At 46.0% G+C, this 11,694-nt stretch overlaps 1 protein-coding gene across 1 annotated transcript; it reads right to left on the bottom strand.

Moving 5' to 3' along the window:
* Window positions 1–761: 761 nt before the first annotated feature.
* Window positions 762–8,854, bottom strand: trib1 (tribbles pseudokinase 1). The gene is made up of 3 exons (XM_069681902.1): window positions 8,249–8,854; window positions 7,189–7,481; window positions 762–3,265 (listed from the first exon to the last, which is right to left on the bottom strand). The coding sequence occupies exons 1-3, from the start codon at window positions 8,555–8,557 to the stop codon at window positions 2,791–2,793; spliced, it is 1,077 nt and encodes a 358-aa protein (XP_069538003.1). The 5' UTR covers window positions 8,558–8,854; the 3' UTR covers window positions 762–2,790.
* Window positions 8,855–11,694: the final 2,840 nt, after the last annotated feature.

An 11,694-nucleotide genomic window follows, 5' to 3' on the forward strand; every position in this document is an offset into this window, starting at 1 on the left:
TCATACTGTAATATCATGAAACCCACCCATCAATTTATCATTAACTTCTAGCTGCAAACTTGCTGCTTGACCTACTACTAGCCTACTTTTTGGGGGCCCTGCCGTCGTCCCCGGAGGTAACCCGTCTCTGACGTGTTGGGAAATAGTTTGGCAGCTTCCCAGCAGCTGACACACTCCAGCTACCCTGTTGATATCTGACTCTGGTGCTCACACACACACACACACACAAAGGTAGACACGCAGGCAGGTATGCACATGAACACGCACGCACCGCTTACACAAGCCCCGGCCAGCGAAGCCTGGGGAAGTCATAACACACAAGACGGTGGAGACATGCCAAGCTCTTATAGGTCAAACGATGATTCATAGACTAGAGTGGATTAAGTAAAGAGGAATATACATGTTTGAAATGAAATAACGCTGGTGTTCAGCGCGTGATGAGCTGACCTCGAGTTCTACCGGTGAGCACTGAAGCTGAGGACAAAAGCAGGAGAGTGGTTTAAATACGCTCCCCCTTGTGTATTCCAGGAAAAGACACTGACCCACTATTGACATTTGAGTGTTTGAAGAGTTAAATGTTACATTACGCAAAGGTCAGAGAAGAGTAAACGGCTGGGAGCAGAGACGGAGAGAGGTTTTTTTTTTTCCCCTCACAAGGCTGAAATTGAAAGCGCTGAGGAAAATGAGAACATGTATTGTTTGCTCTCTCGGGGGATGAAGAGCTTTACGGAGAAAGGTTCAAAAAACAAGCCGTGTGAATATGAAAAAATGTGATCTTTATTCAACATCTCCACACATATTTCAAATATACATATTTACATCTTTTGTACAATGAATATATCTCTTGTGTGTAACCTGTCTGGACCTAACAGCCTCTAGGTTGTGTCACAAATACATAATTCACAGTGCAATATGAAGTTTGTGCACCCGTGTCAGTTTAATCTACATGTCACATGAACGTGTGACTCGCTGTACATGTATGAACCAGAAACAAAAGCATTAAATTACTTTCTCGTGAGGAACAATTCAGATCGTCTCAAGTCGGTGCCCGTCTGGTGTCCGAAGCAGACGAGAGGAAATAATTAGAAACGTTTTGTTAACCTTCTGCACAACCAAAAACACAGAGCTTCAAAGAAATGCCAGATTTAGTACCGTTGTCAAAATAATTGTGCCAGAATGAAATAGCTATCTGTAGACCTACGGAAGCCTGCGAGGCTAAAAGTCACTGCATGCACCTGTCACAAGATCTTTTAAAAGGTGGCACATCATGTCACTAGCTATGACGAGTCTCCATGTTTCCACAACTTTCAGCGGCACCGAAATAAAAAAAAAATAAGGGAATAAAAAGTACCATTAAAAAGAGGAAACAGTCAGAACAGATTCTTCCAGCCAAGGTCAGGACCATTCTCCACAGACACGCTCAAGTGTTGAGTCATCGTCAGACAACCAACATCAAATATCGCCTGACTGCGACTGATTCAGAGCCACTCAGTTTATGAAACACAGTGATACGGGCACAACACTCAGCACAGCTCGGCTTTGTTAGAGCAGCACAGCTTGACATAATGTTCCAGCAGAAGTGAACAAAACAAAGTTTAACTGCCGCTCGACTTTTCTGTGATGGTTTTTCTTTCCAGTTTGATGATTCATTAGCCGGATGTTTGACACATTTGTTAAGATCCGAAGAAACATCATTGGATCTGCAGGAAGTACAATTTGAATTCTTTGTGTTTCTTGACGTTTCCTCTTAAATCCTGCTGTGTCGTGCCGTCAGGTGTAAGAATCATCAAACAGTTTCTGCTTTCGCAAAGCCGAGAAGTACGACCTTCTTTGTATTTTAAACCGGAGGCATTCGTGTTGGCTTCCGCTGTGGCTAATTGCACAAGAGCCGAACAGATTGATCAGCAATTTGCAAAGCCACTTCCTGTTCAGATACAAACTCTTAGGCATGTTTTCAAAAGTTAAATGCTTTCGATTTTACTGTTAAAAACTGGAAAATTAAAAGATGCACCTTTCCTTATTAGGCATAAAGAAAGACTTGTGTTAGCTTAGCGCCACTGCTTATTATTGAGGGTGTGTGACAACTCATTTCTGTGAGTCTTACACCAGTAACACCCTGCCTCGCTCAAACCTTCTGCGCATGGTGTGTGATTTGTAAATGCTGAGTCGTCGCCAGATTGGCAGTGAAACATCTTGGTAGCGTCCCCGCTGAGTGTGACACATCAGTCCTCTGCTAACCATCTTTCTCACTCTGTGACACCGCCTGCTGCCAGACTTCGAGCTCGTGCTCCGCCGTCCTCGAAGCCTGCGCGTCGGTGAGTCAGCCGGTGAAGCCTGCAGCCCGGTCAGAGAGTGAGAGGAACAACATCCCCGGTCCTCCCCGCCCCTGTTCAGGAGTCTTGTAATGCTTTATGAAGAGTCCAGGCTGAGAGCTAGCATTGTGACTACTGTTAGCATGGGTAAGTTCTCTGTGATATAGTCACAGTGGCCTGCGGAGGTTATTCTGTGAACATAATCTGAGTCTTTGTTTCTTTTAGCACCAAATAATTAAAAAACACACATATAGAAACACAATGAACGATCATTGTGAACAATGCCCTTAGCTAGTAACACATATATACGACAACAAAATACAGTACAGTAAGATTTGTAGAAAGCTTGAGGGTGTATGTACACTCGACAGTACACAAATGGGTTCTAAAAAGTGCCAATGTAAAAAAAAACAACGATGAATCCCTCATAGCGTTTCTTGTTTTGGTCCCTCAGCCTAACTCAGCTGAATCGAGTCCGTCAGCAGAACAGATCATCGTCCTCTTCCACGTCAAAGGATGGCACCATCTGTTCCGCCGAGCTCACTTCCTGTTCACCCAGCGCCACTTCCTGCGACGACGGCGGCTGGTGGAACCACGGGTGAGCGAGCAGCTCGGCCGCCGTGAGTCTCTCCCAGGGTTCTTTCCTCAGCAGGCTCTGGAGCAGACACTTGGCTTTCGGCGACAGGCCCTCTGGCAGGCAGCACTGGCCCCTGCGGATTTTGGAGAACAGCGTGGCCGGGTCGGGGTCGTGGAACGGGTAGCGGCCGACCAGCATGGTGTACAGCATGACTCCCAGGCTCCACATGTCGGCCATCTTGCCGGAGTAAGGCGCGGAGCTGCTGAGGATCTCCGGGCTGACGTAGGCGGGGCAGCCGTGGGTGTCTGACATGGAGTCGTCTTTGGGGTCTTCCAGGACGCGGCAGTCCTCGAGGCTTTCTAGTCTCACTTGAGTCCTGTGAAGAAAAAAGTCAGAATAAGGTCAGGATATTTCCCGGAACCTTTAAGAGATACTCAGGAAAAATGTTTTGTTTACTACGCAGGAGATTCCTCTCTGGTAGCTGCATGTCAACTTCCTCAATCCCCTTTCTAAAAACAACAACAGGCACCAGCGGCTGCTGTAGTTGTGGTGCTGAGAGTGATGCGATGGCAGTGACATCATCTGTTACCTTACACAGAAAGCAGCTTCACACATTGTGGTGAAACCGGAGAACTTTGCGTTCGCGTCGCTTTCCTAATCTGCATTTCACAAGTCAAATATCTTCTACAGAATGTCGTGTTCCTGTTGGAAATGATGTTCCCGTGTACGAACGTATTTAAAGCACATCGCTGTGTTTCTGCGTGAGAGAGAGAGCGAGTCTATTTCTAACAGTGGCTTTGTTTAACACTGTCAAACATTTCAAAGATCTGTTATATGTAAGACACTGATTGCATCATGGAAAAACAAGCATCCTTCCCTTTGCCTTAAACTGACAGATAGACAGAAACACACACACACACCACTGAACTCACTCTGACCTGTGTGCACAGCCCCGTTTGAGAAGCTGCCTAAGCAAATTTTCAAAGACTTCCTGGCACACACATGGTCTCATAAACACATATTAATATACAACTACAGCACCCTCCTCCTCCCCCTCTGCTCTCTCTCTCTCACACACACACACACCCACACACACACAATGCTATATTTAGCCATGTTAATGACAGGACATACATGTAGTCCAGCAGCAGAGCAGCTAAGACTGTGAGAGCGTGAAAAACTGCCCCTGAAATGATTGACAGGACACAGAGATAAAACAGCACATGATGGGAAACATTTTCTAAAGGCGGGAAAATATCACTAAATAATTTCAAGAGTGATTAGTTTTCCACAGCGACAGACGAGCTTTGTTTTTAATTAAAAATTGATTCGTGCCTCTTGTGATTCGCTCCAAAAAAAACCAACACTGCGACGGAGGCTTTTATGAAGTCAAACACACGCGAGGAAATTGTGCTCGTTTCATGTCACAATCGGCGGGTCGACTCTCTGCGTGCGACACTTCACTCGTCAGACGGAGCGGCGTGAGAGGAAGAGCCGACAGCCAGCGAGAGGAGGATGAAAAGAGTGACAGCCAGAAGAAGGGCCCGAGATAGAAAGCAACAGATATTTAAACAAGCGAGATAGTGGAGGAGATAAAGTCAGGAGAGCGCTGGAGACAGAAAAGGAAACAGAACAGAGAGAGTTAGCGGGGTGGAGAGAGTGACTCATCCTTCTGTTGAGAGTACATATCTTCTCTCTCTCTCTTTCTCGAGCCGAGGCTATCTGCACCTGGGTCCCACACTCGCGGCGCCAGCCATCCCATAATTACCCTCAAATGGCTGTTGCCACATCAGTGACGCACGGGAAGGCTGGCCCTGCAGTGAAGCTCTGCATGCTTCATAGTGCTAGTCACCTTCCCTAAACTGGCTTTTCCAACTGCACTGCTCTCTCTCTCTGCGTGTGTGTGTGTGTGTGTGTGTGTGTGTGTGTGTGTGAGTGGAGACAGCGTTTGTCAAATTGTTGTGACTTTATCAGTCTCTGGCTCGAGCGCTGCTTTGTCGGGGCCGGGACGTTGCATCACATCGGGGTTTGAAAGGATGTCTGATTGTGAATTTGGAAGAATGTGTGACGGGATAAATGAGGTCACGCCGAGTCGAAAACATTTCACTTGTGTTGATGTGTGTCAAACGTCGGACGGCTTTGTGGACGTGAAAAGACGAGTTCCATGATGTCACGCGAACACTAACGCTATCAGAAAAATCTGCAGCCTTGGTTTCACAGTCACGTCACGGTAAGATCATCTGTAGAGGGACTATTTTATGTCGGCAACAAGAGCGCAAAGGAACAAGACAGCCACAACTAAAGGGTCAAGTGTGTCAGTCTACCAGCATCAACGTAGCAGTGCTGTCACCCGGCGAACGGAGTTGTGAACAACAGGCAAAAAAGGCATCTCTGAATGTGTAATCAGCACATATACAAACATGTATGCAAACACACACACACACACACACACACACACACACACACACACACACAATGGAAGGAAATGAGCTATGCAGCCCCCCCCTCCCTCCTCTTCTTCCCCTCTGCACATATACACTGTGACTCATCGCTCTGCAGCCGTATAGCTATCACAGGGACACAACCAACTTCAACTTCTCTCACTGCCTGTCTGCTCTCATTCATCCAGAGTGACCCTGCAAAGCCAGAGGTCACGGCTGGGGAATGTTACTGTTGTAAGTCTCCTTGAAAAAAAAAGGTTCTCTGGAAAGGCATAGCGAGAGAGGGGAGGGGGGGTTTGTGTGGCATCAGCGGGCTCTTACAGGAAAAGGGAGTGACGCAAGGGCAAAGAGGCGACAAATAGTTTTGTAAGCAGGGGTTTGTGTGTGTCTTCCCGAGCAGAATGCAGCACTCAGAGATGCAGACATTAAGGCATGTGTGTGTGTGCGTGTGTGGGAGTGTGTGTGTGGGAGCCAGTTCAAAGCAAAAAGCGTTTGAACTCCTCCTTCACGGATGAAAGTGTATCTGAATGAATTCTTGTTGGAAGCATCTGCAGCATCGTTATGATGTAATTTATCAATAAATAATGAGTAATAAATGTATTCTAAGCTATAGGCCGCAAAGAAGGGGGGGGTGATTGTCTCATTCACCAGCCTCGTCTAGCAGGTCTGCCAAACTACCACCCACTACATTCACACACACACACACACACGCACATGCAAAACAAACACACAACACGCATACAAAAAAGACACACCGAGAGTGAGAAAGGGAGACAGACAGAGAGGGCGAAAATCTGGGAAGCGATGCCGTCTGCCTCCACAAGTACAGAACCTCCTACTCTATCTGTGCCCACATGGATATCTGCACACATGGCCTGTGTGTATCAGCTGCTGCCATGTTTGCTTCACTGGCACTTCCTACCAAACTGCATGTAAGACTGAGAGCAACCAAATAAAGTTAATTGCATTAAACAGAGAATTGGTCCCATTTCCTCGGACATCATGCTCAATTTTGGAAGATATAATGTCATACTGCTGCGTTCAAGGTCCTAAGTTGTATATAATTAGGTTTAATAAATATCGCCATTAATTCAACGCTTCCTGATTGACTAGAGGGACAACAAAAGTAAAAAACCCAGAGTGAAATCTGCTAATATTTCAAGATAAAACAACAATAACCCGTTAGCTACCTTTAGAAAACAGCTAACGCTAGCATTCAAGCACATCTATATAACTTTGTGTTAGCTAACATTACGTTAGCAAGTAAGTACGTTAACTTGCTATTATGTTAGCTTGGATTTTTCTTTTCCAACATTATCTCTATTGGTTTTTTTAACATGTTAGCTAGGATTTTAAGCCTTTCCTATGCTTCATATAAAACTAACTAGCGTCTACTAGATCTATCGTTAGCTAGAAAGTTGCTAAGAGCTAATGCTGAGAGCTTACTGTTTGGTAGTTTTAAACAATACAATAGGAAAGGCTTAAATTCCTAGTTAACATAAAGTCAGTTGAAACAACTAGTGAACGTACTTGCTAGCTAACGTAATATTAGCTAACGTGAAGTTATCTAGGAAGCACTTGAATGCTAGCATTAGCTGTTGTCCAAAAGTAGCTCATGGGCTATGAAATATGTTGTTTGAATTTGAATTAAGAAAAATATCTCTCTCGAATTGACATTTAAACAACTTAAAACCTGCAATACAGTAGTGCGACATAATAAACGCATCTGAGCTCCCCACCCTGAGCCTGTTTTTTGAGAGGAAAATGGCCGCCATGTGAATCAATTTGAGAACGTTTTCAGGTGTCAACTAAATTTGAGGAAAAGGATTTTATGTGTTATCCTTTATGTATTTCTCACCTTTTCTCATCAGAGAAGACAAACTTTCGGAGTTTGAGGTCGCCCAGCACGATGCCGGCCTGGTGACAGTGTGCGACAGCCAGAGCCACCTGCCGGAAGAGCCTGCAGGCGTGCTCTTCATCCAGCCTGCGACAGCTCTTCACCAGGGTGTGCATGTCCCCAAAGTCCTTGTCAAGGAACACATAGGCTTTGCGTTCGCCAAGGATGATGTCCCTAATGCCCGCCACGTTCTTGTGGGCTGGTAGGATCCCGTAGGGTCTGATCTTTTCTTGGTACACCCCCATATCAAAGACCTGGAGAAGGCAGCAGAAAAAGAGGAGGGAAGGGGATGCAGGATGGAAATTAGGGATGGAGGCAGGGAGAGAGAGTGAGAGGAGGAGGAGGCAACGGGTCAGTGTGTTCTTAATGATCATCAGAAGGAACAAGCATGCAAAATTTGGCAGCGAGTTAAAAAAAAAAAGGCGTAGGATTAGCTTTGATTCCAGCTCTGCTTTTTGTGCATGAGCATAACAAATGAATCACCAAAGCATGAAGCGATTAACTTTATTAATCAACAAAGCCAAACGCCTGCAGGTCTTTCATGCAAAATAAACACATGGATGTGGAACAGAGGAGGGCCTCTGTCCTTATCAGAGCTCATCCTTATCATGATAGTCTCTCTTTGTCTCACATGTTTGCATTTTTTTTCTGTGTGTCACAGCGTGGCGTATTGCAGTGACGTGTATGCAAATGAGCTGAGTTGTCAGACAGAGTGAAGCCTCGGTGCCAAGGATAGGTAGGCTATTAATCACAACAATGCACAAGATATAGATAGGAGTAATCTATCACGTATGTTAACCGATTTAAAATAAAACCTGATATGAAGCTCCTGATTTAAAAATCATGAAGCAACACTCGTTATTTCGCAAATTGTGACACATTTCGCGTGAGATTGAGTGACATTGGGTGAACAAGTCGGCTAAATACTGATGACATGTCAGACGGGCTGTTGAGCAACGCGCTGTCTTGAAACACCATTCATTCAAAGAAATTGCACAATGAGAGGATTGCGCATGCATACCTTGCACAGCAGCTCATCGCCTGTGTCGGTGTTCATCGCGCTGTGCACGCTCTCCCGGTCCGCCAGAGGTAGAAGCAGAAACGGTCCTATCCTGGATGGACCCTGATGGGTCCCCGGGACCGGATTTGAGACAGGGCTGACCGGGGATCCGGGTGAGGTGCCGAGGAGGAGTCCCTGTGTGTCCCCAGCTTCGGCGCTCAGCCTGGCGCATTTGGCCGGCGGCTGATCGTCTGAGTCCAGCCGCTTGTGCGCGACTCTCCCGGTGCGGATGCAGGGTGCCGGGCTGCTCCACTGCAAGTTCATCCTCATGGATCGATTCAAAACAAAAATGCAGACCCTGACTTATTTTCGGATGTGTCCTTTGATGGTTAGAATAAACTACACACTCTGCGCTCCATTTCTCCGTGTGAGACTTGAGATATAGATGAAACTTTTGACGCGTTTTTGGTGATAATCCAACCGACGTCCTTTCTGTGTCCCGAGTAAATACCTACTGCTTTGAGGTCTGTGTACTTGTGGTTTGATAATCCCTCAGAGTCCAGACTTAGAGAGAGACAGAGAAGGAATGACAGAGAAAGAGGGAGAGAGAAAGAGAGACCGCCTCACGCTCACAGAGGCAGAGAGTGAGTGAGCTCCGGTGATGTTGAGCTCAAACACTCCGCCCGACCAGTCCAGCCTCCTCCTGGTGACACAACCATTGAGCAATCCTGTAACGGCACCGACTCTGTTAGCTCAGCTCGGCTCTGATGAAACTGCCTGCTGTATTACGTTTCACAGAAACAACGTGAGCATGTGGTGCAAACATTAAAATTTGCTGTGTTTGTCATGAAGCTCCAGGTTTCTGCTTTGAGAATTTACCGAGAAAAACTAACCCTGAGCATGTGAGAGGAATGAAGAAACCCTCTTCCTTTATCATGGCTGCCTCATCAAGCATGCACATGTTTTAGACAATAATTAACAATCTCTCAAACTCCCCCTCTGACTCACTTTTTCCTTCATGTTCAGCTTTATTACCAACACTTTCTCCACAGACCTCCTGTATGGCACCTGAAGTGTTTGCTCTCCAAATGTTCTGCCTTAAGTGTGAACTCGCCAGCACAAAGCTGCAGTGTGTGAGCCTTAACTTTAGCTTTAACATCACCGTGATATTTTCCCATGCTGAGCCTGTTTGTTATGTGGAGATGACTCACCCCCATAAAGCCTTAGTGGCGCTGGGCTATAAGCATTCACATAAAATATGCCAGCGCGGCGCCGTAAACAACATCATAGCAGCTGGGCTCCCAGAAGGTTAAAACTGGTTGTATAAGCGCTCCAATACTGTGCAATTTGTGTCACAATTATGCAATATACTCGAAAAAAGTATAATCAGCCAACTGTGGACTGGAAATGAAAGGGTGAGGTACGACATATAGTCACTTTGACAAACATTCCTGTGATGATGAGTGTTCAAGATGATCTGCAATGTGAGGTAACTCTAAATATGCGTGTGTGTTTGTTGCAGTGTGCACAAGCCTGACCGTGTGTGTGTGTGTGTGTTGCGCAAGAGTTCTCCAATTCCACCGCTTTATGTCAAACAGGCAGTGTCTGCAGTAGAGGCACCAGCTGGCCTGTGTGTGTGTGTGTACGCACCCCTTATTTTCACCACCCCTCCAGCCAAACAGAAGCACGCCGTTCCAAAACAATTCTTTTTCACATTTCCGGCGCAGCTCCTTCCACAAGAGGTCACGCACTCCACCAGGTCGCAGCAGCTCGGCCCGAAAAAAAAAAAAAAAGGTCATGTGAACCTGTCCCGGCAGGCCGTCCAAACACGGAGGAGCTGCAGATTCCATAGGACTGATGGCCTGTTATTTTTAGGCGCTGCATTCTTTCTTTGTGCAGTGGTCGTCCTATGAATAAGGTGACTCACCAGCTGATTGATGTGTGCGCGTCGCTGTGAGCAAGTGAGTTTGTCATGCCGTCGAGCAGGCACAGGAACAGGTTTCCTCTCAGCGCAGGATGAACAGTCACTGAGGGAATAAAACGAAGAGTTACGGAAGGCCGAAAGGGTTTATTGTTATCTGACAACAGTCCCAACCTGGTGTGTCAGTGCACTAAACTGATGATGTGTGTGTGTTGCTTGTTTATGTGTGACGCACAGTTTAGGTATACACTGACTTATTTGTGTTGGCACTGATTCACACGAAACACAGGCATGAGTGTGTATGATGACAGTTTGTTCCAATGTTATTAAGAGTTTATATTGGACTCTTTACATGATCACACCATAAAACTAAGCGGCAACCTCCAGGGTTGAGAAATGAAACCAATGCGTTACTACCAAAAACTGCAGTTCCTCGAGTGGCCACTTGAGGCTGGCTCCAAAGGCGAGTCAATCCCTATTAGGTCCTTTATTACCTAGCAGAATTACACCTTTACAGCCTGGTACAAAAATTGTCTGAGTATCTATCGCTCATTTTCCTATTTGTGAGATCTGTACTGGGGTTAAACATTAATATAACCTAACATTTTAATCATATTAGGGCTTAAGTTATGGATAATCAGTGATCGCTTTGAGTAACAGGTGGGAGCTGCTAGCTATCTAGGTGCTACTGCACTTAACCTCTATGCTAGCTTTTAAAGTAAGTGAAAATGTAGAATTATTGTGTTTATATGTCGGCGTCTGTGCTTACTTTACCTGGCTTGTTAGCTTGTTCAGTTAAAGCAGCATGTGTGCAGAAAGTAGGATTGTTGTTGGCTTTTCCCTGCAGAGCAAACGGCTCAATGTAGCGACGGGACCAGCGACTCTGTTTGTTTCATTCAACCGCAGCTCACAGCAATTTAATGCTAATAAACCCACTTCTGGTCAACTAACGCCACATATAGAATCTCATTTGGTGGGATGTACGCTGGTTAGCTAGCTCATTCTCCAGCTAATGAATTAGCCGCGGACACAGACTGTATGGTTTTGATAACGTAACGTTTGCCAGCGCCTCGCTGCCCTCCAGCGCCACCGGCTCTTCCAAATATAGTAACTTCTGGCTCCAGAAAACCAACATGGCAGAAGCCAAAATGCAAAACTCGAGGCAGTTGTACAGTGACAGTGTCTGTACGATGGCTACGTCCATTATTTGACATGCTACTTGTGGTTATTCTTATTCTTAAGAAAATGAGTTTATGTGCAGGTTTTAGCATTATATAGCTGGCCAGTGTGTACCTCACAGTGTGCGTGGGTGTGTGTTATGTGTGTGTCAGTGTGTAGGAGTGTGGCTGCATCCCCACGCCTGTGAGCTGGGAGAGAAAACAGTATTCAGGGCATGCTCTCCCTCGTTATAATTAGCTGAGTCACTCACCACCAGCAGCGGGAGAGACAGGCTGGGGAATTGATCTGCTCTGAGAATAGTTCAATCTGATCTGGCAGACAGCCAGCCATCGCTGTTAATTATTCTTCATTCCAGCTGCAGACTTAA

This window comes from Semicossyphus pulcher, unplaced genomic scaffold (assembly GCF_022749685.1).
Source record: "Semicossyphus pulcher isolate SPU_LCO1_2020_fin unplaced genomic scaffold, fSemPul1.0.p SCAF_5, whole genome shotgun sequence".
Taxonomy (NCBI): domain Eukaryota; kingdom Metazoa; phylum Chordata; class Actinopteri; order Labriformes; family Labridae; genus Semicossyphus; species Semicossyphus pulcher.